At 36.5% G+C, this 27102-nt stretch overlaps 1 protein-coding gene across 3 annotated transcripts in view; it reads left to right on the top strand.

Moving 5' to 3' along the window:
- LRRC28 (leucine rich repeat containing 28) overlaps positions 1-27102 on the top strand; it is a 197992-nt gene that overhangs the window by 96977 nt on the left and 73913 nt on the right. For 2 of the 3 annotated variants that reach the window (XM_061158596.1, XM_061158595.1), the window contains exon 6: positions 14490-14696. The exons of the other annotated variant lie outside the window; for it this stretch is intronic. In XM_061158596.1, the coding sequence (XP_061014579.1) occupies positions 14490-14696 (207 nt within the window). The remainder of the gene's footprint in view (positions 1-14489; positions 14697-27102) is intronic. 3 annotated transcript variants of the gene reach the window in all.

The raw sequence follows: 27102 nt of genomic DNA, 5'->3' as shown, positions 1-27102 counted from the left end.
TATTAAAGCCAGAGTTTGGCAGCACATTTTAATTTTCTTTCTTTTGAGAAGAATGCAGCATAATTCTTTATTAATTTTCCTATACGAAAGTAAAAAAAGAAAAAAAGGTTGCTACTACTACTATTTTGAGTGTTAGATCTTGCTTATACAGTACATGGGGGAAAACATGCCTTAAATGCTGATTATCAGCATTTTCTAAATTTTCTCTCTATGCTCTGTGAAAAAAGTATACTATGGCCACATAAATGGGAAACTTTTGGTGATTCACAATTAAATGGATTTCCTGACTGGATAACTGTTCTTTAAAAAGCTAGTGTGTATTATAATAAGAGCGACTGAAGTGAACTGAACTGAATCAGTCAGTCAGTTCAGTCGCTCAGTTGTGTCTGACTCTTTGCGACCCCATTAACTGCAACATGCCAGGCCTGTCCATCACCAACTCCCGGAGTCCACCAACACCCATGTCCATTGAGTCGGTGATGTCATGCAACCATCTCATCCTCTGTCGTCCCCTTCTCCTCCTGCCCTCATTTTTCCCAGCATCAGGGTCTTCTCTAATGAGTCAGCTCTTCGCATCAGATGGCTAAAGTATTGGAGTTTCAGCTTTAACATCAGTCCTTCCAATGAACACCCAGGACTTATCTCCTTTAGGATGGACTGGTTGGATCTCCTTGCAGTCCAAGGGACTCTCAAGAGTCTTCTCTAACACCACAGTTCAAAAGCATCAATTCTTCAACGCTCAGCTTTCTTTACAGTCCAACTCTCACATCCATACATGACCACTGGAAGAACCACAGCCTTGACTAGACAGACCTTTTCTGGCAAAGTAATGTCTCTGCTTTTTAATATGCTATCCAGGTTGGTCATAACTTTCCTTCCAAGGAGTAAGTGTCTTTTAATTTCATGGCTGCAGTCACCATCTGCAGTGATCTTGGAGCCCAGAAAAATAAAGTCAGCCACTGTTTCCACTGTTTCCCCATCTATTTGCCATTAAGTGATGGAACCAGATGCCATGATCTTAGTTTTCTGAATGTTGAGCTTTAAGTCAACTTTTTCACTCTCCTCTTTCACTTTCATCAAGAGGCTCTTTAGTTCTTCACTTTCTGCCATAAGGGTGGTGTCATCTGCGTATCTGAGGTTATTGATATTCCTCTCGGCAGTCTTGATTCCAGCTTGTGCTTCCTCCAGCCCAGCGTTTCTCATGATGTACTCTGCATATAAGTTAAATAAGCAGGGTGACAATATACAGCTTTGACGTACTCCTTTTCCTATTTGGAACCAGTCTGTTGTTCCATGTCCAGTTCTGACTGTTGTTTCCTGACCTGCATACAGGTTTCTCAAGAGGCAGGTCAGGTGGTCTGGTATTCCCATCTCTTTCAGAATTTTCCACAGTTTATTGTGATCCACACAGTCGAAGGCTTAGGCATAGTCAATAAAGCAGAAGTAGATGTTTTTCTGGAACTCTCTTGCTTTTTCGATGATCCAGCGGATATTGGCAATTTGATCTCTGGTTCCTGTGCCTTTTCTAAAACCAGCTTGAACATCTGGAAGTTCACGGTTCACATATTGCTGAAGCCTGGCTTGGAGAAGTTTGAGCATTACTTTACTAGCGTGTGAGATGAGTGCAATTGTGCGGTAGTTTGAGCATTCTTTGGCATTGCCTTTCTTAGGGATTGGAATGAAAACTGACCTTTTCTAGTCCTGTGGCCACTGCTGAGTTTTCCAAATTTGCTGGCATATTGACTACAGCACTTTCATAGCATCATCTTCCACGATTTGAAATAGCTCAACTGGAATTCCATCACCTCCACTAGCTTTGTTCGTAGTGATGCTTCCTAAGGCCCCCTTAACTACACATTCCAGGATATATGGCTCTAGGTGAGTGATGACACCATCGTGATTATCTGGGTCATGAAGATCTTTTTTGTACAGTTCTTCTGTGTATTCTTGCCACCTCTTCTTAGTATCTTCTGCTTCTGTTAGGTCCCTACCGTTTCAGTATAGGATGTACTTTTTCCTAAACTTTCTTGAACATGACATCCCTCTAAACTGGTGGTCTTGTGAACATAGTTGGGAGTAAACATTGCTCTTGGTAAGTAGTGTTCCAAATTGCTGTCATACTATTATTGGAAATATTTGTGTTTTTATAAAATTTATATAAAAATTAAATATGGGCTTTTTTTAGTTATTTTTCTAAAGTTGCTTCTTGGGTATTGTTTTGACATAATTTCTTATTTTGTACTAAATTGCTAGTTCAAATAATAGGATGAGTAGATCCTATATAAGTGAATTTGGAAAATGTTAATATTCTTAGAAACTTTATGTACAACTAATTTTTGAAAGAAATACAAGTTAGAGAGCCATGACTCATCTGTTCACGTTGACCTATTTAGTATTCTTTACCTGCTTTATTGTTCTTTTTGTTCCATTGTTCTGTTAGTTCCTGTTATTGAGGGGTGTTTGATCTCTTTGTTAATGCAATATGCACAACGGAAGGTTTATAGAGTGCAAGAAAAAGTTTTGAACTCCAGTGTCTATTACTGACTTGTAGCAGAGCAGTGGTAGTACTTCAGTTTTTTTTTCAATGGTTGGAGAAATATGAAATAAATATCAACAAATAGGAATCTGAAAAAAAATAATTTTATATATTCTCTTTAGAAGCACCATATAATTTTTCTGTAATACTTACATTTAACAGAAAATGTATAAACTTTTTTCATTTTATAATGACAGAACTTGTAAACCTTCAGCAATTTAGAGTTGTATAGCAGTGCTGTAAATATATATATATATATATTTATGAGATTTTGCTTTCTGTTTATTTCAGTGAACTGAAATGACATTAGGAAATTCAGATTCTTAGAATTTAATCACAGATTTTTGTGTCATCCCTCTTACACCAAATAAATATAACAGTAAATTTTTAAAAAAGCCTACTGTAACAGGGGTTTATAATTGTGGCATCTTTTATTCTAAGGAATCCCAAAGTATGTGATGAAGTACCATATTAGTATGTGATCAGTTCGGTTCTGTATTTTTATAGAAGTAATATATGAGCATAGAAATAAATAGTAGAGGAAAGTTTAAAAATGAAAAGTTAACATCTTTTTATGCCCTTGCTTCTTTCCTAGCCTTCATATTGAGTACTTTTTTTTCATTCAGTAGCAGGTAGTAAATCAAGGAGCTTGCTCTTATATTAATAGTCAACATGTACAAATTAAGATTTCTCTAATGTAAAATTTCTTGTGTTAATGGTAATTGAGTTTCTTTTAAAGCGTGTATATTTAGAAATCAATTATATTTTGAATTTAATTTGGAATTAGTTTAATTGATGGAGAATTATTTTTAAACTATGGTTCATATTTTGAGCAAAAACTAACCAATGGTATATTTTTCCATTGATTTATAAGTGTTCGTCAACCATTTTGTTTTCTCATGGGAATTTCAAAGAAATAAACTTGAATGAATCAATTAGAAATGTATTTACACTAAAAATTATCACTCTAAAATTTTCCCCTATTTTTAGTTTAGAAAGTGATATGAAAGCAATCATTATTATAACAGTATTATTCATTTCAGATAGTGAGATGTGGATTGCTTGTAGTTATTCTCTGCAATGTAGTAGAATAAAAAAATAAATTTTTATTCTGGGCTATGATACAATGATATTTCTTGAGACAGTGATTATAATAGTCTGATGCCAACAATGGACACCTGGTGGTCTCATTCAGGTCAAAGCCTAGAAACTCCATTGTGCTACCTTAGTAAAGAGGAAAAAAGCCTACCTAGAAGAAATCTGTGAAATAGACAATCACTAAAATATAAAGTGAAAATCTGCGTAGGTTGTCTCCATAAATCTTATAGAATGAGTAAGATAAAGGATTTTTCCAAGTGGTCATCCATGTACTGACACAAAGCAATAATAAAGATACAGAGTTTTAGAATAAAGGCCTTTAAATTTCTTAGAATATATCTGAAGAAGAGACATGTCATTTTTCTCTAGTAGTAGTTATAATTGCCACTTAACAAGAATATTTTCTTAGATACTTTTTCTTATCTTCTGTAATACTCTCAGTGACATTTTGCTAGGTATGGTACCTCAAATGTCATATTGACTGTTTGATTAGATAAATAATAAACACCTGGCAAATAACTTATTTTGAAGAACATTCAATTAAAGTTTAGTGCATAATTTAGTCATAGGCAACGTACCAGGTAAAATGTCAAAACAAAGTGATTTTCTTTTTTGAAGCAATGTCTGTAACGTTTTAAAATTTCTATTGGGAAGGAATTAATTGACAAGCTTGATACCCAGACATAAATATTTAAGTTAAATCAGTTTCTGTTGTGTTTCTTACATGTCATATATTTCAGAGCATTTTATTTTGAAGCTTCCAAATTACATTTAATTATCTTTCATAAATAAGAAAACTTCTTAATTGCTAGTTTGCTGTTCTTAATATAAAATGTTATTTTTGTTTATTGCTTATAACAGGCAAAAGAACAGTTAATAGATTTTCTCAATGAACTTTTTGGTATTTTCAATATTATTTGTAATCTATGTTTTAGTGTCACTTTGGCTTCTGTGATTAAAAAGGATTAGAGGGGGCCAGAATGGAAGTAAGAGACTAGTTAAGGAGGCAGTTGATGAGTTCAGGCAAGAGAGAATAGTGGTGCTTGGTTCAGGGTGGTAAGAGTGGAGTCAGAAGACAGATTCGGTACGTATTTTGCAGTGTGGCCTGTCATGAGGCACTCAGCAGCCTCTGTTCTCTATTTTTCTCTGCCTGTAGGTGAATTGCCAAGTTATAGTAGTGTTCCCAGATTTGGTCATTACTCAGTTCAAAAAATATTATCCATATAAAAAAGGGATTGTTATATATATATTTTTTATTCAGTAAAAGAGATCTGGTCATTTGTTAATTACTTATTCTTCATTACTACTTATTTATCTATGGAAAGAACCAACAAGTTAGGCAAAGTATTGTGTGATCGAAAATTCTGAAAGATGTGCTAGCCAGAGATGCATAGAGCATGGGGGTGCCTGACTTAAAGTTAGTGATAAGACAAAGGGCTGCCTCCTGCGGAGAGCTCTTCCCTGAAAAAGCTTTTTCCTGCCAAAAGTTGCTTACAAAAAGATATTTATATTCAGATCTTACATTTAAAATATTATGTAGTATGGTGAGCTGAAAAAATAGAGCTATTTATTGATTTTCTACCATATACTATTGAATTACATGAGATATTTCCTGTAATCATTTGAGGGATGTGCTGTTCTGTCTCCTTTTTACAGGTGATTTTTAAATTAACATCAAACCAGTGATCTAAATATTTGAGCAAATAACCCAAAACTGCACAGTTGACAGTTTGAACCTATTTCTGCATGCTGGAATATGTGCATTTCACTGCGCAATCAAGCAAAAGAGAATGAATCTAGAGAGGAACTTAACTGTGTATAGAATGGAGTTTAGCTGGCATTGAAATATTGTCTTTTATTTCTCTGTATGCTCTTCCTAACCCAGTGTGCTTTGGATCTCAATTTAGAGCTGTTTTTAGTGGTACCGGAAAAAGACAGTGCTTGAAAGTATCAAGCCTTGTTATTGACTATGTGGTCACTGGCTTGGCATGGAGTGGGTGGCTTCCTTCCCATTCCCATTTAAATTTTAGGTTAGGTCAGTATGCATCAGCAGAGAATGATGATTTAAAGTAGACTTATTGTTTTTTTGTTTGAAATTGGCACTCTAGTGTTATTTTTAGGCTCAGTCTAGGTACTTACTATGTGGCAGTAATGAAATCATTTTCAGGATATTCTATAAGTAGCTGAAACGTTAAGGTATTGTATATTTAGCATGAAAGTAAAGAGTGCAAACAACTGAAGTTAGGATTATTCTAAGCACACTAAAGCAATACAGTGTCCAAACTGATGTTTACTTACTGGGAAGTGATGTAATGACCCAGGCCAGCTAAAAGAGTAGAATTCCAGTTGTATGCCAAAAAGAATGCGTTGTAACTTTACATCAGTAATACTTCATTAATTTCAAGATGGCATAGTAGTAAATATTTTGAAGGTGTCATCAGACTAATTGGTAATAAAATTAATTATAAACAATTTTATTAAAAAGAAACATAGTACCATATTATAAAAGACTTCAAAAAATGCAAGTAAAACATTATTAGAAATCTAAACAGCTAAGAGCTGATTAAATTATATGAATTTATACTAAGAATAATTATTCTGATTTACAGTGTTCAGATGATCAGCATATGAAATTTTTAAATGTACATGTTTAATTTATGTATTATATTTAATGGAAATGTTATTTTTAGCTTTTGGAAAGAATTTTTAAAAAATTTTTGTGTTAGTTTTTTTTTTTTTTTAACATAAAGGAAAAGTCGCCCTTTCGAATTATGTAATCACCTTTACAATAAAATATAGAAGAATTTCAGCACCCTCCATGATTCTTTTATGCCCCCTTATACCAGCCTTCATACACCCTGCCAGGCCCTGAAACCACTATTCTATTTTGTACTTCTGTGTGCTGTGCTTAGTCGCTAAGTCGTGTCCGACTGTTTGTGACCTATGGACTGTAGATCGCCTGGCTTCCCTGTCCATGGGGATTCTTCAGGCAAGAATACTGGAGTGGGTTGCCATGCCCTCCTCCAGGGGATCTTCCCAACCCAGGGATTGAATCCAGGTCTCCCACATTGCAGGCGGATTTTTACTATTTGAGCAGAATATCATATAAATGGAGCTATACTTAAGTACCCTTTGAGTTTGACTTCTTTCACTTAGCATAATGCACTTGAGATTCACCCATGTTATATAAATAACATATATATACATAGTTGTTATGAATTCCTTAGTATTTTATCCTAAGGAGCATGTCATCTGTGAATAAAAAAATTTTTACATCTTTTCCAGTCTTGATACTTCTTGTTTGTTTTGCCTTATTCATTTGTTAGATATCTGAGTAGAGAGAGTGGATCTTCTTGCCATGTATGTGTATTGTTCCCCTAAATGTAGTCAGTCATTGTTCTCTTGTATTTTCAAGATTTTCTAGTCTTTCACAGTTTAGATTGCCAGGAGAAATATCAATAACCTCAGATATGCAGATAACACCATCCTTATGGCAGAAAGTGAAGAAGAACTAAAGAGCCTCTTGGTGAAAGTGAAAGAGACGAGTGAAAAAGTTGACTTAAAGCTCAACATTCAGAAAACTAAGATCATGGCATCCGGTCCCATCACTTAATGGCAAATAGATGGGGAGACAGTGGAAACAGTGGCTGATTTTATTTTTCTGGGCTCCAAGATCACTACAGATGGTGATTGCAGCCACGAAATTAAAGGACGCTTACTCCTTGGAAGGAAAGTTATGACCAACCTAGATAGCATATTAAAAAGCAGAGACATTACTTTTTCAACAAAAGTCTGTCTAGTTAAGGCTATGGTTTTTCCAGTAGTCATGTATGGATATGAGAGTTGGACTATAAAGAAAGCTGAGTGCTGAAGAATTGATGCTTTTGAACTGTCATGTTAGAGAAGACTCTTGAGAGTCCCTTGGACTGCAAGGAGATCCAACCAGTCCATCCTAAAGGAGATCAGTCCTCGGTGTTCATTGGAATGACTGATGTTGAAGCTGAAACTCCAGTACTTTTGCCACCTGATGCGAAAAGCTTACTTCATTTGAAAAGACCCTGATGCTGGGAAAGATTGAAGGCAGGAGGAGAAGGGGACGACAGAGGATGAGATGGTTGGATGGCATCACTGACTCAATGGACATGGGTCTTGGTGGACTCCGGGAGATGGTGATGGACAGGGAGGCCTGGCGTGCTGCGGTTCACGGGGTTGCAAGGAGTCGGACACGACTGAGCGACTGAACTGACTGACTGTTTGATTATGATGTGTACAAGTTTGGATCTCTTTGTGTTTATCCTACTTGGTTTTTATGGAGCTTCTTGGATCTTTGGTGTAATATTTTTAGTCAAAATTTGAATTTATAGCCACTATTTTAAAAAATATTATTTTTCTTCACTTTCATTCTCCTTCCCTTTTAATGGGAATCCTATCACACATATGTCTGTGTAGCTGGTTTTATCCTATAGAGCTCCAAAACCCTGTTCACTTCACTTCAGTCTTTTTTGCTAGTTTCTCTTTGGATAAATCTTGTTACCAGTTTATACTGATTTCTTATCTGCATATTCAGATCTGCTGGTAAGGCTCTCTAATGAATTTTCTTTTCACTTGTACTTTTCAACTCAAGAATTTTCATTTTCTTGTCTCTCTTTATTGAGAATGTTTTCTGTTTTTTGAATCATTGTCATAATTTTATCTCATTCTTTAAACTTTTTCTTTTAGTTCTTTCAGTATATTTATTATAGCTGCTGTTTATTATAGCTACTGTCATTGTCTGCTAAATGCAACATCTGGGTCCAGTTCCAACCAGTTTCTATTTTCTATTACCCATTTTTTCTTGACTATGGATTGTGTGTGTATTAGTCACTCAGTCGTGTCCGACTCTTTGCAACCCCATGGACTATAGCAGGTCAGGCTCCTCTGTCCATGAAATTCTTCAGGCAAGAATACTGGAGTGGATAGCCACTCCCTTCTCCAGGGTATCTTCCATACCCAGGGATCAAACCCAGGTCTCTTGCACTGTAGGCAGATTCCTTACCATCTGAGCCCCTAGGGAAACCCAAGCATGGGTTACACTTTCCTGTTTTATTGCATGTCTTCTAATTTTAAAAAATTGTACATTTAAAAAAATATATTGTAGTAACTCTGGATCCTGATTATTTTTTCATACTTGAAGATTGTTGCTATCTATTTATTTGTTTATCTTAGTAATTTGCCTGGACTAAAAAACATGAAGTTCAGTTCCTCTGCAGTGTATGACTGATGTCTCTTTTGTGTTTTTTTTTTTTTCTTATTGTTTTTGCTTTAGTTTTTAAACCTACCTTTTTATGATTTGGCCCTGTGTCCGTGTAACATAGTAGTTGAACACCTTTACCTAGTAAGACTCTATGCTGTGTGTTTGGATTCAGAAACACATTTAACATTTAGGCAATTTTCAAGTTTCCCCAGCCTTTATTTTCTGTTGAGTCCTGTGTTGTCTTCTGTTCACCTGTGCAAGTTCGTGTAGACCTGGGATACGTAAATAGCTTGAGCCCTCTGTGGTCTTCCTTGAGCTTGCTCACCACTCTAGTCAGCCTGGGATATGTGGAGAGTCTATCAAATGCTTTCTCGCCATTTTATATCCTGTCCCTTCTTGTTATATTTTTGGCTTATCTGCCCATTCCCTTGCTTGTGCCAATCAGCAACCCCTCAGCTGATAAAATTATTGGTCTTCCATGTTTGCTTGTGACCAAGGTTCCTAATTGTTATTGGCAACAGTACTGGGTATGGGTTTTTCACTTTCACTCCAAATTAACCCCGTGACTTTTGTTCCAAGCCAGCCCACTCCCATCAGTAAAGCTGTTGCTTGTTTGCAGCCTACTCTGCCATATTAGAGCTATTATCCTAACCAAGCTGGATGGGAGAATGGGAACCATCCAAAGGAAGCATGCCACAGATTTCTGTTCTTCATATCCAAAGTGCAGGAGTGTTTCACGAATAAGATATTCTCTGTTGAAAAGCACAGGTCAATTTTCAGAGTGCTGAAATTGTTGCTTTTGATAATTTTGAGTGACTTTATAGTTGCTTTTTCAGAGGAGGATTTGACATCCTCCTCACTCCATTTTAATACAAGTTCCAGCTTTGGGGGGTATTGTTTGCATAGTATATGTTTGTATTATTTATGTTTTGTCCATCTATGTATACTTAAAATGGATTCCTTTTAGATAGAATATACTGAGGTCTTATTTTAAAGTGCAGCCTGATAATCTGTTTTATTAGGTGTTCTTGGGCTGTTTGCTTTTAATATTGTTATTGATCTTGTTAGATTTGGGCTTGTCATTTTGTTATTAGTTGTCTGTTTGTAACATCTGGTTTTATTTCTTTGTTTTCTTTTCCCTGCCTTTTTTGGTATTGTAGGAATATATTTTTGTTTTCTGTTTTAATTCATTTATTGGCTTTTTAGGTTTATCCTTTTTTTGGTATTTATCTTATTTTTAGTTATAGCTTTAGGGATTGCATTATACAGATCTTTCAAAATCTGCTTTGGAACTACTTTTACTTTACCCCACTAATCTTTGTTATACTTATCCTAAGTAGTTTATCATATATTGAAATGCTTTCAGCAGTTATGCATAACAACTTAAAAGGAGAAAAGTGATAGTTTGTTATATTTACCCAGATATAATAACTCTTAAATTTGAAGACGTAATTCTAAAGCTTCAAAACTTTGGTTAAAGACATAAATTTTCAAATTTAAAAAGCTCAGCAGACCCCAGATAGGATAAATTCAAAGAAAGCCATTTATAGATACATCATAATCAGTCTGCTGATGACTAAAGATAAATAACCAATCTTGAAAACAGCTAAAGAAATAATGATTCCGATAATTGTAGATTTCTCCTCAGACACCATGGGAGGCTGGAAGATAGTGGAACACCATCTTTAAAGTACTGAAAGTAAAGAATGGTTAGCCCTGAATTCTGTATCTAATGAAAAGAATTTCTGAGAATTACAGTGATAATAAAGACATTCCCAGAGAAAAGGAAAGCTAAGAGAATCTGTTGCCAGCATACCTGCTCTAAAAGAAATAAAATTTCTTCAGGCTGGTGGAAGTGATATAATCAGGAAGCTTGGATCTTCAGGAATGAAGGAAGAGCCGCAAAATATATGAGTATCCTGTCGCCCTGGCCTCAGTGTAGCCTCTGAATTTGACCAAATTTGCTAGATTTCTGATTGGCTAATAGCTTTCCAGTCTTTAACCTGAGCCCTTACTTTGAACTCTGTTTCTGTTTTCCTGTATGATAGGTTACCACCCCAGGTTTATTTCCTGTCTCTGGTGTTTAAGTTAGAATCTTAGACAAAGTTTGTTTGACTCTATTGTTTTCTAAAAATGTGCTTCCCATTAGCTGAGCTTAACAACTATATATTATTTTTAATTTTGTTGGGATAAAGATGCCACATATAGTCTTATATTTGTGGCCTATTGTAGAATGGTCATGAAAATTATGTTTAATTCAGTTCTCCTAAAAGGCTATTTTCATTTTATTTCACTCTCTTTCTCAAATACTTTCATAGGATGACAAAATTATTAATTTCTCAACCATATTGTATATAGTATTTCACTCAGTATTGTAATTGGAGTAATAATTAGCTCAGCTTTCTTCTAACAGATGAAAAGACCTATATAGTAAGCTACTTATACAAAAACGTCCTTTGTTACATTTGTTCATTTAATGCAGTCCTGCCCTTTTAAGTCTTATTTACCACTTATAGGGAGTAAGAAATGTCAGCTCTCTTTTCTCTTCCCATTCCTAGTACTTTGACCTTTGATATCGACACTGTATTCTCATTTTCCTTGTCATGAGTGTTATTAATTTTAATATCTGAAAATGTGTGCCTATCTGTCAAAGTGTGAATCTGTTAAAAAGTAAATAATCAAATTATAGGAAACTTAAATTCATCATCACTTATTTCCTCATTTCACAGTACAATAAGACAGTTACTGAATCAAAATGGTGGGCAGTCACAAGCCTTAGTAATTTTTTCCCCACCCCCTACAGCCCCGCCAGCCTTAGTAATTTTTGCAACCATGTCAAAACACTGTTTTATGCACTTAATCATTTTTGAAATATGATGAGAATAGTTTATTTTGCTTGCTCCCGTGTGATTTTTGATGGGTTTTTCAAATTCCTTTAAATAGGTGGCTTTATAGGTACTGCAATTCAGAAGTATTGATATACTTAAAATTTCGTTTCTACAGAAAGAATGTTTTTAGCATTGACTTAGAGTGTAATAGTCTAGAAACTTGAAAATAATCTTTGATTTTTTTTTCCTGTTTCACTGTTTTCAATTTCCAGCCAAGCTTACTCTCTGCTTTTCTTAAAACCTCTCTGGAATTTACCTTTAAACTCTATCACACTGCCTCTGTTCTCATAACTGTCTCCTTGTCTCCCCAGCCGACTCTCTTTTCATTTCATTGCTTTTTGCGTAGTTACCATTTTCATATTTCCAAAAGAGTCCCTTCATCCTTTGAGAATTTTCAGGAAGTGTTATGTTCTTACTGTAATAAGTTCAAACTTCTCTCACCAGTATTCATTATCATCCATGTCTCCACCAAATCCTCTGTATTGAACTTATTTTCTCCTTTTTTCCCATTGGTATCTTGGGTACTTGTCAGGTCTCAAGTAGTCATTTTGCATGTTGTAGTTATCATTTTACTTGCATGCCTTTCTTCATGCTTTCAACCTCATCTCCATGCCTAGCTTGAAATGCTGTATCCATTTTCTTTTTAACCTGTTCAAGTTCTCATTTCCTTCGATAAATTTTGCAAAAGCATCTCCAGCCCGTCATCTAGCTCTTTTTTTTTATCCCCTGAGCTCCTATCACACAGTGTCTTTTATGTGTAATGTGATTCTCAGTGGCAGAGACCTTGTCTTGTTCTTCTCTTAGCACCTGGCCCCATGGTGTGTAAGCTGATTGGTTGCATTTCTGTCCCATTTCACTCCCATAATAACTTCATAAAGTGAGGTCAGGAAGATTCCTTGTTTCTTTTTGTTTTTTGTTCAATGCTAAAACATAGTTCTTCTGTCAATTCCTTCACCCTCCATTCCCCACCAGAAGCAATCTGAATAGATAGGCAGGAAGACTTAGCTAGAGGAAATACTTTGCTAATGGAGCAAAGAGTGAAATTGACCCCTGTGAGCATCAGTTTGGTAAAAATAGAATAAAACCCTTATTGGGAGTCACAAACATTCACTGAATCCTGTCTCCTGTCTTCAAATACGTCTTTGTGCAGTATTGGGGAAATTAGAAAATAAAGTGTGAACTTCTCAGCTTATCACAAATATCTTCTAGATATTAGTAAAATAACTAGAAACTAATGTATTTTTGCACTTGTATTGCTTTTATAAAAAACAGTTATTAAAAATATTCCTGTTAAGAGTAAGTCCATAATAAACACTGGCAAACTTTTTTTGTAAATGATGAAATACTAAATATTTTTAGGCTTTGCAGGCCACCTATGGTCTCTGTCATATATATACACACATGTACATATATGTACATATGTAGTTGTTGTTGTTGTTCTTATCATTGTTGTTGAATCTCACCACCCTTAAAAATGACCAGTGTTAGCTTGCATGCATTACGAAAGTGGACAATGGGTCCAATTTTGCCTGTGAGCCATAGATTGCCAAGCTGTCTGCCAATAAGAAAAGCTAATCTGTGTAATTGGACATCTGAGAGGGCAGAAGATTTTCTCTCCTATGGAGAAGACATTGCTCATAGTAATCCAAGGCCTGAACAAACTGGAATGTGTCCAGAGGGATGTGTTCAAGTGGCCGGATCACAGGAAATCTTAACCTGAGAGGAACAACTTGTACAACAGGTCAGGTTAGATAAGTGAGAGAGGGCATTACAGTGGTCTTCAGCGTGGGAGTCCCATGAATGAGAGAAGCAGACTTGTCCTGCACAGTGCTCCCTATAAAGCCTCAAGTATGGTGTGCAGCCCTGGGCAGTCAGGCCCTTCCCGCAGAGATTGGTTAGCAGAACCTCCTCTGCTCTGAATGCTTCCTGGTGGTGTTCCCTGAAAAGGACGGAATACCTTGTAAAGAGCTCCCTTCCCACCCACCTTCAGCCATGGTTGGTTAGTGTGTGACAGAGATATAGTTGTACTTGTCATGGAATAGATTACAAATATAGGCACCAATAATAAAGGAATATTGGAGTTCAATGGAAGGATTTCCTTTGGGCGGAATTAAAGTGAATCTTCATAGGAAATGTACATTTTGGGCTTTAAAAGAGGAACCACATGGCTGGACAATATCTAAAAATGTTACAATAATTGCATATTATTACCATAATTTTTACTGTGGTAAAAATTTCAAAAGCTATCCTTGTGCTTAGTCCACAAATGTTCTACTTAGTTCACATGAACAAGGTGCACTTACTAGGATACTGTAATTTTTTAAGTCTCCTACTTCACTAGAAGGTAAAAAACCACTAAAGTAGGAAGAACCAGATACCATGAAGTGATTGTAATTGTTCTTTCACATTTGCAATGACTTTGTGATCCATCAGGAAGCAGAAGCCATAGTAACAGACTTGGCTCAGATTCATCACTTTGTGTTTCTCCTTTCTCCATGCCAGCACTTTTCCTCTGTTAAAAAAATTCTGGCAGACTAATTTAAAGATATCTACTTAGGTTGGATTATTTGCCTACTGGACCTATCCTGCACTTCAGTCAGTATTCATGTCTGTGGAAGTAGTAGCAGCTACTAATTTTATTTGGTTGAACTGTTACAGTATTGATTTATTTTATTTATTTAATTAATTCATTTAATCAGGATGCAATTTATCTTAATTTTGATTTTGGTTGTAGAGGTTGGCGATTTGAAGGAGCTGCAGACACTAGACATTTCTACCAATCGTTTGCTAACTTTACCCGAGAGGCTTCACCTGTGCCTTTCTCTGCAGTACCTCACTGTGGACCGAAATCGTCTATGGTGTGTGCCGCGCCACCTCTGCCAGCTGCCCAGCCTCAATGAGCTCTCCATGGCTGGAAACCGTCTTGCATTTTTGCCACTTGGTAAGTAATCCTGTTTGTATGGCAATGCAAAACAGCTAAAGAATAAGATGGAAAGCCTTTGTTTCCTTGACTGGAAAGGATTAGTTAGTTTCCTTTATTGTGTTTATGTTGAAGATGCTTCTCTAAATTCATTTTTGCAATGAACAAAGCATCATTCCCAGGTAACACATAAAGTTTATTTCTGCTATGGATTTCATATTTTTAAAAAACCTGTGCTAAAAATTTATTTAGGGAAAAAAAAAGAAATATGAGATGATTTACTCAGAGAAAGGAATTAAAATGTATGTATATATAAAATATGCAAATAGATATTATATATGTATATTTTATATATGTAAAACTATAAAATTGACAAGTGGTATTGAGCAAGATGAAAGAATAGCTACTGTGCAAATATATCTGTTTAGACATTAGCTTCCATGTAGAAAAGATGTCATTGAGTATCCTAATGATTAGTATTGCCGGACAACCAGACTAGACAATTTTAAAGACTTTTGAACTGCCTGCTGAGCTAGAAATGTCAACCTGGCTAATAAATAACGTAGTGTGAACTATAGAATTCTATAGCAGCCCATTTCAATATAAGATGTGTTAAAGAACATAGGCCTTTAGTAAAATAATGTGTTAATATTCACTGAGAACTGGATTATTTTGTTAACTTGTAAGAAACAGAACTGACGTTTAAAAAAAATTAAAATTTGAAGCCCCACAGAGCCCTAAAGTGTCAGAATAAGCATCATATGATATTATTCATTAAAGCATTTTTAAAATGCATAATTTATCTTGAGGGCAATGAAGTGAATAATTTACTAGTCCCTGAAAGGAAGTATTTTCTACCATAATACAGTGCACAAATTATTTTCAATAAAAAATATCTTTAAGAAAACTTAAATCCTGAGAGAATTGAAAATATGAGAGACGTGAGCATCAGTTTGAGTAGTAATAAATAATTATCCAATTTAAAAAGATTACTTTTCTATAAATATAATTAAATTCTTTTTTAAGATTAAGAATCTAAAGTAAAACCATTTCAGAAACAAGCTACATTCCTAAGAAATTAGAGCTTTCTTTCAAGTGAGCAAATTATTGAATATAAATTGATATTAGAAAATAAATATACCCCTGCTGCATAAACCACAGTTTGTAGAACAATTATAGTGGACAAGCACCAAGTTACAAATCTAAAGATACAAGTTCTAGACTGTCTCCGTCACTTTGTAGAGCATTACCTGGAGAAAGTCACCAAAACCTCTCTCAGCTCATTTTCCTTATCTGGAACCAGAAATGATACATTTATCCTACTTAGTTTAGTTATTTTGAAGGTACATAAGATAGCTGTTTTTTATCTTCTCTAGCCATGACTCCTCACCCCCCTAGTCAGTTCTGCTCATTCCTACCTGTTGTTTCACCAGGGACACAGTGCAGCATGTGCTGGGATGACAGGGGTGTTGGGAGAAGAGAGGGAAGCCGTCCCAGCAGATGGCTGACCGCTGTTAACATTCGAGGTGCTGAGGAGTGTGGCGATAGCAGCAGCTGACCCGAGTGACGGCCGTGGGTAGAGGACAGAGTCCTCTGCACTTGGCCCGGCTGCTTTCTGCTTTGACACCTCCCTTATGCACTGAGGCATCTTCTCTATGCACTGTGGTGAGTGCTGCTGTGGCTATGGACGTGGGCATCTCTTCTTCAGCTCTCAGTGTTCAGTGGTAAGGAGAGCCTTACTGGTTAGTTTCTATCTCCAGGCTTCTTGTCGCCCCCAAAGCCTTGCTGAACTTGTTAACATGTTATCAAAGAGAGGCAAAAAGGTCTGCACTGGGTTCTGAGCAGGATCCCTCCCAACATTCAAGCTCTCCAGAGCTCAATCCTGGGGCTGTGGACAGCCAAAGATGCGGAAGCAATTTCCACACTCCCCAGGGCACCATCCCAGCTCGTGAGGCTCTCAGCCCTGGCTGAACATAGGCCTGTGGGCAGGCTTTCCCTCACGCTAGGAAGTCATACAGGCAAGAGGGTCTGGTGAAGACCGTCCAGCGAGAAGGAAGCAGGCTGCCTGGAGCAGTGCTCTGCCCTGGCCTCAGACCGGGTTCTTTGAGAACAGCGTGAATAAAGGGCCAGATAACTGAGACAAGCTCTAGGGGCCTTTCTCCACTGTTGGGTTGGATGGTCTTTGTGAAGAAGTGGATGAGACGGCCAGAGAGCTGTAGGGTGAGGTTGCCCAGAGGGCTTCAGGAGAGCAGAGACTACATACTCTGTGCAGATGAGGAACTCGAAGCTGACAGAAGTATCAGCAATCTTCTCAGTCTGATTATGGTTTTTGATTTTTTTGTTTTCAACACCATAGAAGGTAGATTTGGAAAGGGGATTTAATTAAGTCTTTAGGAAGAAAATAAGTGCATAGCTGTCCTTCCATGGACTCTGTGTGCTTGAAACCTTTCCTATAACTCCTTTCTGATACAGCAAAACTGTCTAATGCTAAAACCTATACAGGACAGAGTAAAACGAGCAGGCAGCTGCTCACACCACCTTTCCTCAGAGAACTGAATTGTTGAAAACTTAGCATATAGGGACGCCTTTGTAATGTAGTTAAGTCAGATACAGTGTGAATACACATCCACACAACTCAAGGTTTGTAGGAGCTGAGTGTTTATGGAATATCTTTAATATCTTTAATATCTCTGCCTGTGATCGGAGGAGAGCTACTTATTGAATTCAGTTTCTTGCCACAGAACTTTGGACAAAGCAGTTTTTAGGACAAGGCAGTTTTTTTATGGGGCTTTTATGTCAGATTATAGCCTCTTCATAAAGCAGTTACAGAAGCTATAGTACGGATGACTTAAATCACTTATAATACTATCTAAATCTTTAACACCCATGGAGTGTGTTCTTTTTAAGATGAAAAATTGTATCAAGAAAGGCGGATGTTCCTGTTATAGCTATACCATGACAACTGAGTGACAGACTAGTCTACACACACAAGCTCTGTTCCCACTGCTGACTGTCAGTGAGGAGGAGAGGAAATTAATCGCATGAGCCTTGTGCTATGAGATTTAATAGAGGTCTTGTTGATTCAGTATAGCTCTGTAGACTAAATAGCTCATAAGTATGTGACTCTCCTCTGGGCTTCTGAAAATATAGGAAAATACAAGGAAAAGGATTTTTTTCCCCTAAGGTGGTTTTTTTTAACTAGGTTTACTGATTGCTCTTGCATAATTAATAAACCATTATTCAGTAATGTCTACAACTTATTTAATGTTGAATAATAGATACAAGTTCCGTGAAGTTGCCGTGTACAAATTGACTATGGAAGAGTATTCTTTAGTTGACCCCCAGGAAGTGCTGTGTCAGCTAAACTCAATGTCAGGAACTTCTGTAGTTTAAGATAACAAAAGTTGCACCCACGATGGCAGGTGGAATTTCTGAGTATTATTTAGAAAACAGTGAATGAATTCTTAACCAAAAACATTTGGCAAGTGATGTTGAGGTTAACAGAGTATCCTGGTGTATGGATTCCCATGTCATAAGCCCCAGAATTAGTGAGAAAATAGCTTCCTACTATTGGGAAATTATTTATGTTTCTAAATCAGTCCAAGAGTTGTTGTTCCTTGGACATTCTAGTAATAAAGTATTTATTTTCTCAGGAAGAGTTATTCTGTGTGCCAAGACTTGGCCTGTGAGTAAAATGATAGCTTCTTATTGGGGCTATACCCTGTAACTTTTACAGGGATATAAAAGTGTACTTTTTATCACATAACAGGAGATTGCTTCAGTTTTTGTGGTAGCTGTAGTCATTTTTCCTTTGTAGGAGTAGGATACCTTGTGTAGGGTGGAAAAAAAGTTTATGCCAAGTATTGGTGCAATTTTAGAAAGTAGCTTGTAGGCATTTTCAAAGCCCATGCTGAAATCTTTTTGTTGTTGTTGCAAGTGGTATACAAATGACACCATTTTTAAACTACACTTATTTTTACTATTGCCTCTCATTCCTGCTTTCTCTGTATCTGCTTAGAAGGTCAGGAAAAGAATTGCTGTTTACTGTTTTTTAAGAAAATATTTAAATCCACAAAGTGAGGCTATTCAAACTTCAACTCCAGTATGGACACCAGATGGAAACCAGTTAATAATTCCTTAATCTCAGACTTAGAGATGAATGTAAACTGTACTTTACTGAACCATGGGATGTATTTGATCTGCAGCTTGAAGAAGTACTGCATTGAGGTCATTGTTTAATGGGAATAATTTGCAAAGTTTGTAGCCTTAAATACGTTTCAGTGCTAAAATATTTTCTTCTGGTTCAGACTAGAAGCCCAGAGGTTGGAATCAGTCTTATGTTTGAGTAGAAGGTATCTTCTGCTTTCCAAGGAGGGACCAAAAATCATGTTCTGTAGATTGTTGGACAGGTGTCCAGTCAAAGGCATAATGAAAAAGGAGAAAAGAAAGGCTTGAAAACAAGGTTCAAAAACTAGTAGTGGGAAGAAATGAGAGAGAAGTATTCTATTAACTAAAGTTTATATAGACCCTACTTCGGGAATAAAGTTGTAACTCTGGAATGTGTATTTTTTCAAGAAAGTGGGTGTTCAGTTCTTCTTTTGAGCTCCTTTTTTTTTGCAAGTATTTATTTAAAAAATTTTTTCATCCTGGTGTGACTTACTTATATGACTTTTTCCACTATCTTAATGAATTCCCTCTGCTTTATTTTTTCATCATTTCAGACCTTTACTCTTGCCTTAAGCTTTTCTTAGGGCGTAAACAGGGTTATTTAATATGACTGAGTTGATAGGATTATTTAATATGGCTTCTCTAGTGTGGGCAGACGTTGACTTTTCCTGTGCTAATGTTTGAAGAGGAAAGTTCACCTAGAGTAGGTGAGCTTTAAAGGGACAGATGTGTATTTTTCTCAAAGTTTTTGGAATAGGGTTTGGGGTAGGCAGTGATTAATATGAAAAAACTGAAACTCTGTTTTCCTCAACTATCAATTAGGAAAAAGAATTACTACTCATTCTTAAAAAGATACAGATGTGGAACAAAAATAAGTAGTGTGAGGGCTAGATTCATGAGCAGAATCTCTGCCAGCAAAGTTTTTGTTCATTTGTTTTTTTAAATAGTGACAAGAATGTGCAGTACAAGCAAAGCCTGGAAGATGTTGTCAGTTGACAAGAGTCAGTCATAGTTTTCAATCAAGTTCTTAAATTTGGGGAAAAAGAGAACAGGTCCTAGTCCAGCTGAGCAAGAGCTGAAGGTCAGATGCAGAGTGAAGACGTTTTGCTCTCTGTGCTGGCTCCCCTGGCTGGAAGATGTGCTCCTGTATAATTCCCAAGCCTGTGCCGGACAGTCAGCCTCAAGACTCCTTCTCTAGGATCTTCTCCGAAGGAATTCTTGGTATTTCTTGAAATTGCTGTCCTAAATCTGTAAGTCAGAACAACCCCACCACTTATCTGATCTTTTACCAAAAGTGGGGGGATATTTTGTCCATCATTTAGCTCCTTGTCAGTGTCTCCTGGTATCACACCCGGATGCTTGGGCATGCCTGTCCTCAGGCACCCACTGCACCCATGCCATCTGCTAGGTAGTGTTACTTCCTGTGTTATGTAGGAGGGCCCTGCTTGTATGGAAATGATCTGTTAAGGGAGGTGGCTTAAGTAATATCATGGTGAAGGAGACAGGCACGCTTTTATTCATTTATTTCTGCTGCACTGTGCGGCATGCAGGATCTTGTGTTCCTCGACCAGGGATTGAATCCACAACCCCTGAAGTGGAAGTGCAGAGTTTTAACCTCTGGACCTCCAGGGAGGTCCCAGGCATCCTTTTAAATTCCAACTCTACCATTTAATAGCTGTGTGATCTTGAACTTAGAAAGGCTATTTAGCTTGTCTAAGTCTTAGTAATGGGGTACTGTTAATACCTACTTCATAGCACTATTGTGAGAATTAACTAAGATCTATTTAAAACACTTGTATCACTCATAAATACTACATAAGCATCCAATCAACATAAACTACTTTTATTGTTTGACTAGACGGTAAGAAAGGGTTGGTGCAGTGTGTGTCTTCACTTTTGTACCCTAAGCATCTAGCACAGTGTCCTGCCCATTGCTTGTAATAATTGCTTTATTACTTGACTGTGCAAGGCAAATAGAGATGCTGATGCTTGAATGTTGAAACCAACTGCAGAGAAAGCCTTCAGTTATTCAGATTTATTGAAATCAATTATTTTAACGATGATCTACTGTGTGTAAAGTATTAAATCATAATTAAATCACAATTCACTGTGAAATATTATTTAGTAAAAGTTGAATAGATCAGAAAGAATATGGTTATGTAAAAGATTAAATGGTTGTGTGTGTATGTCTATTTAGAGAAACTAGCACTTTAAATAATTAATGATTCTGAAAAAGTAATCAAAAAAGTTCTCTGTCAAATGCATCATGTAGGGACTTAGTTTTAAAGATTTGGGAATACACTGTAAGTTATTCTGAATTCATTGTGAAGAAACCCAGATTGTATAGTAATTAAAAATGTGATTGTGACTAATAATCTGATTTACTGAACCATGATAGTTGGAATAACATTGATAGAGCATTCCGAACAGCCTGCTTCAGCCTATTGCTTTCGTGTTCTGGTTTCCACTGCCCCATAACTTTGTTGAATAGAACACATCATTCACCTTTTGATAAAGTGAGTGAGTTTCATGCTGGTCGTTGTGCAGTACACAGATCCTGTTTGGTCTGGCGCGCTGTCGCTCTGTGCCTGCTTCTGCAGTGTGCTTAACGGAGCAATAGCTCGGCACACAGGAGCTTTTGTTCCTTCCTCAGCCATGTGGACTGCATGTGCCAGGGCCTTGAAGTCAAAACAGAGAGAGAAAGAGAATTGGAGTTTGTGCAGGACTGCAAGCTTTTGCTAATTTTTAAGTAACAGTACTTTGATCTCTGAGTCTGAAAGAAAAAAAGGGAAGCATTTTAGACACAGAACAGCACTTTAAAAAGCCACATGAAAAAGTTCTTTGTTGCTTTAACATCTGTGCAGATGGACAACTTCCTTGATTTATAAAGTTCATGTACAGAGCAGTTTTTGCACAGGAACTTAAAAGTATTACTGCAGTATCCTATATTATTTATTGAAAACTGTTGGTCCATTGAAATTAATGGCAGAAACAAACAGCTTATTAGCTGGTAAATTAATGATCTCTTCCAAAGTTAATTATTAAGTGAAGATTTTCTTTTGTAAGAATAGAAGAAATAGCTCAAAGCTTTTTCTTGCAGAAGATACTTAACATTTCAACAGCACCATGATTAAAAATGTCGTTCCATGTGCTTGGGGTTTTGCCAGCCGACGGGTTTGGCAAGAGCACACTCTCAAGAGGCTGTCACAGCCCTGCCTTTATAGCCTGTGACCTTGCTGAGTGTTTAGGTGTCTTTGCCTGGCCAGCAGGCTGTGCTGTGTCAGCTTAAAGCGAGGATTGCCTGGTTCTCCTTAGACTCCTACACTCTGTTTTGTGATCTTTACTTTATATTCAGGAAAGAGGTAAAAGACTAAGATGTTGAGTACCAGCTGTTACTCAAGGGACTAGATTGTTGACTCTTCATAACAAGCTCATGTCATAGGTATTATTGTGTTCATTTCGTAGAGGAGGTGACTGGCTTGGAGTGTTTGATTGGAAAAGCCAGGTTTCAGAGTCCAAAGCCCATGACATCTTGTAATTTCAGTACTGTTCTTTCTTACTCTATTTGACATTGTGTTGTAATGTCTGTATTAAATACTTGTCTGTGTGGCATTGTACTGGTTAAAGTATTAATAGGTTTGAACTCAGTTAATTCATGTTTTCTTTTACCTTCAGTAGAAAACAGTTCATCCTATTATGGGCATATATAAAAAATTATATTCCATACACAAATTGGTCTGAAGGTATAAACAGAAATCTTTGTAAGATTGAAAATCTGAGATGAGGTCTAAACCAAACAGTAATTTAAAATCATCAGCTCTTCATTTTTTTCCCTATAAAACTAGGATAGGAAAGAAAACTAAACTATAGAAAAACTAGCAAGTGCCAACTTTTATTTAACTTTGTATTAGGATCTTTGCATGTAGCCCCATTTAATTTGTTTCCTATGTCATGTTGCATTTTGTGTCCTTGGCTTAGGGAGATGAATCATTGTCTCTAGAGGCAGTTGCCTCCAACTCTATTCTGTGCAATTAAAGTATAGAAAAGAGTGCCTTTTGCTGCATGCCAAAGAGAATTCTCTCTTTATTGGCCTTGTACTGTAGGACATACTTCCAAATGTGTCACTAGTAATGAGAATAATAATAACTGCTATGTACTGGAGAAGGATATATGCCAAGAATTCTGCTTGTTAATTTATAAACTTTGTTAGTAGTTTTCACTAAAAGTAAGAGACAGCATTATTTTGCTGTTTATACAGATGAGGAAACTGAAGATACACATTTAGTAAATTGAAGATCTAGGATTCAAACCCAAGTTATCTGACTCCAAAATTGTATTCTTGCTCCATTAATTATTACTAGTATTCTACGCTCCTTAACTGCTGCATAAACTCAAAGAATCTTTACCTAACCTATGGGCTCTGATAAGCATATTTCAAATCAGAGCTTATTTGTATTTTATCAGTGTAGTTTCAGTTTTTAAAAAATTTCAAACTTTTCTGTATACCTTTAAAGTCTGCAGATTTCTGTATGTGATGAAAGGGTTTGTATACATATCAGAGAAGTAGTGAAAAAATACAGAAGAAGAATTTTTAGTTAAATTTTGAGGACTTTTTCATGGCAAGTAGATTCTGGTATTCTATGTATATTTTTTCCATCTGTGTTTTATAAATTTGTAGCCTTTTATACTAGTAGATATGTTTATAGATGTTTACTAAAGTAGCAGTACATATTATTGTGGCAATTATTTATATATTCTTATGCTTAAACAACATACTGTATAGTCATTTAAATTTCACAGATTGTACTTTCACCTTCAATTTTAACAACTTGATAAAGTTGAGGGATTAGGCACTATTATGCCATTTTAACATATGTGCATGTCTGTAAAGCTTTTGATTTCTCCTTCAAATCTGAATGAGTCTTGCTGGGTAGAGTATTTTTGGTTATATGTTCTTCCTTTTATCAATTTAAATATTTTGTGCCATTCCCTTCTGACTTGTAGAGTTTCTGTTCAGAAATCAGCTGATAACCTTATGGGAGTTCCCTTTTATGTTACTTGTCATTTTTACCTCATTGCTTTTAATATGTTATCTTCATCTTTAATTTTTGTCAGTTTGATTACTATGTGTCTTAAAGTGTTCCTCCTTGGGTTTATCCTGCCTGGGACTTTCTGTGCTTCCTAGACTTCGTTGACTTTTTCTTTTTCTGTGTTAGGGAAGTTTTCAGCTGTTATCTCTTCATATATTTTCTTGGGTCCTTTCTCTCTCTCTTCTTCTGGGGCCCCTATGATGCAAATGTTAGTGTGTTTAATGTTGTCCCAGAGGTCTCTTAGGCTGTCCTCATTTTTTCTTTTTTCATCCTTTTTTAAAATATTCTGTTTAGTGGCAGTGATTTCCACCATTCTGTCTTCAGGTCACTTATCTGTTCTTCTGCCTCAGTTATTCTGCCTTTGATTCCTTCTAGTGTATTATTCATCTCTGTTTGTTCTTTAATTCTTCTAGGTCTTTCTCGAACATTTCTTGCATCTTCTCCATTCTTTTTCCGAGATCAAAAATTCACTATCATTATTCTGAATTCTTTTTTTGGAAGGCTACCTCTCTCCACTTGTTTTTCTGGGGTTTTTTCTTGTTCCTCCATCTAGGACATAATCCTCTGCATTTTCATTTTGATTAGCTTTCTGTTGATGTGGTTTTCATTCTGGTGGACTGGAGGTTGTAATTCTTGCTTCTTGTGTTTGCTGTCTGTTGGATGAGGCTAGCAGGCTTGGGTAAGCCCCCTGAGGGGAGGGACTGGTAGTGGGAAAAACTGAGTCTTGCTCTGGTGGGCAGCGCTGCCACAAAACCAGCTTTATAACAAATGCTAAAGAAACTTCTTTAAGCAAGAAACAAAAGAGAAGGAAAAGACCTACAAATTGTTGTTGTTGTTTGGTCACTGGGTCATGTCAAACTCTTGTAACCCCATAGACTGTAGCCTGCCAGGCTCCTCTGTGGGATTTCCCAGGCAGGAATACTGGAGGGTTATGATATGTTAATAATTACCTCAATATAAATGGATTAAATGTACCAATCAAAAGACAGACTGGCTGGGTAGATGAAAACATGTGCATGTATGCACTTCCATTTACCACATCCCTCTACTTAACCCCCTAAATTGTATGTAGTTATTTAATATTTTTTGGTTTATCATGTTTCCATTATGGCTTGCAGTTGTGATTATCTTTTATTTTTTTGTTTGACTATTGATTGTGAAAACTGATAAATGTCTTTTACTGTTGTGATTATGTAATTTATTTAATTATTTATGTATTTATTTATGTAATTTATTTAATTTATTATTTAATACCATTGTATTATGATTAGTCAACAGATAATAATAGAATTCTATATCACTAAAACTACCATTTAATAGAAAAACCTGATATCACTTTTTGAAATCCAGATGCACCTTAGAATTATCTTGGAATTTTTTTGAAAACTATTAAGTGCCCAGGTATTGTTTTTTTCTCCAAAGCTCCAGATGTGATTCTAATGAGCAGCGATGTTTAAAAACAACTGGACTGTATGATGATCTTTTGCTTTCATCTAGTTTGTTTTACTTTTTCTATTTCATATTCAGTGCTCTCATTTCATTTAGTTATTATTTTCCAGTTTCTCTCTTATTTTGTTGTTCTTTTTCAAGTCTTTATCAGGTATAGGAGAAAAGATTTTGTGTGCAGTATGTGTGTGCGTATAGTATGTATAATATAATATATTTTGGGAAACATGAGTTTTTGCTTAGCTAAAAAATTTGACATTTTAGCTCCACTTGTTTGACTAAGTTTGAATAGAATACTTTAATTCAGTTCAGTTCAGTTGCTCAGTCATGTCTGACTTTTGCGACCACATGGACTGCAGCATGCCAGGCCTCCCTGTCCATCACCAACTTCTGGAGTTCACTCAAACTCATGTCCGTTGACTCAGCGATGGCATCCAACCATCTCATCCTCTGGCATCCCCTTCTCTTCCCGCCTTCAATATTTCCCAGCATCAGGGGCTTTTCAAATGAGTCAGTTCTTCGAATCAGGTGGCCAAAGTATTGGAGTTTCAGCTTAAACATCAGTCCTTCCAATGAATATTCAGGACTGATTTCCTTTAGGATGGACTGGTTGGATCTCCTTGCAGTCCAAGGGACTTGCAAGAGTCTTCTCCAACACCACAGTTCAAAAGCATCAATTCTTTGGTGCTCAGCTTTCTTTATAGTCCAACTCTCACATTCATACCTGATAAGTGGAAAAACCATGGCCTTGACTAGACAGACCTTTGTTGCTTTTTAATATGCTGTCTAGGTTGGTCATAACTTTCCTTCCAAGGAGTAAGCGTCTTTTAATTTCATGGCTGCATTCACCATCTGCAGTGATTTTGGAGCCCCCAAAAATAAAGTCTGACACTGTTTACACTGTTTCCCCATCTATTTGCCATAAAGTGATGGGACCAGATGCCATGATCTCAGTTTTCTGAATGTTGAGCTTTAAGCCAACTTTTTTCACTCTCCCTTTCATTTTCATCAAGAGGCTCTTTAGTTCTTCTTCACTTTCTGCCGTAAGGGTGGTGTCATCTGCATATCTGAGGTTATTGATATTTCTCCCAGCAATCTTGATTCCAGCTTGTGCTTCATCTAGCCCGGCATTTCTCATGATGTACTCTGCATTTAAGTTAAATAAGCTTGGTGACAATATACAGCCTTGACATACTGCTTTCACAATTTGGAACCAGTCTGTTGTTCCATGTCCAGTTCTAACTGTTGCTTCCTGACCTGCATACAGATTTCTCAAGAGGCAGGTCAGGTGGTCTGGTATTCCCATCTCTTTAAGAGTTTGCCACAGTTTGTTGTGATCCACAGAGTCAAAGGCCTTGGCATAGTCAATAAAGCAGAAGTAGATGTTTTTCTGGAACTCTCTTGCTTTTTCGATGATCCAGCAGATGTTGGCAATTTGATCTCTGGTTCCTGTGCCTTTTCTAAAACCAGCTTGAACATCTGGAAGTTCACAGTTCATGTATCATGAAGCCTGACTTGGAGAATTTTGAGCATTACTTTACTAACGTGTGAGATGAGTGTAGTTATATGGTAGTTCTAATTTATAGTCAATCAAAACTTTGATGTAGTTTCATTTATTCTGGCATCTAGTCTACTAGACTTTTTATTGCTAAAGTCTAGAAAGCTCATTCTTTTAGTGATTTTTAAAAAATTGAATGAGGTTTGAAACTTCTGTTCCTATGAAG

This window comes from Dama dama, chromosome 13 (assembly GCF_033118175.1).
Source record: "Dama dama isolate Ldn47 chromosome 13, ASM3311817v1, whole genome shotgun sequence".
Classification (NCBI taxonomy): Eukaryota; Metazoa; Chordata; class Mammalia; order Artiodactyla; family Cervidae; genus Dama; species Dama dama.
The sequence above is the reverse complement of the archived record's forward strand: the minus strand, read 5'-3'. Positions and strand labels throughout refer to the sequence as shown.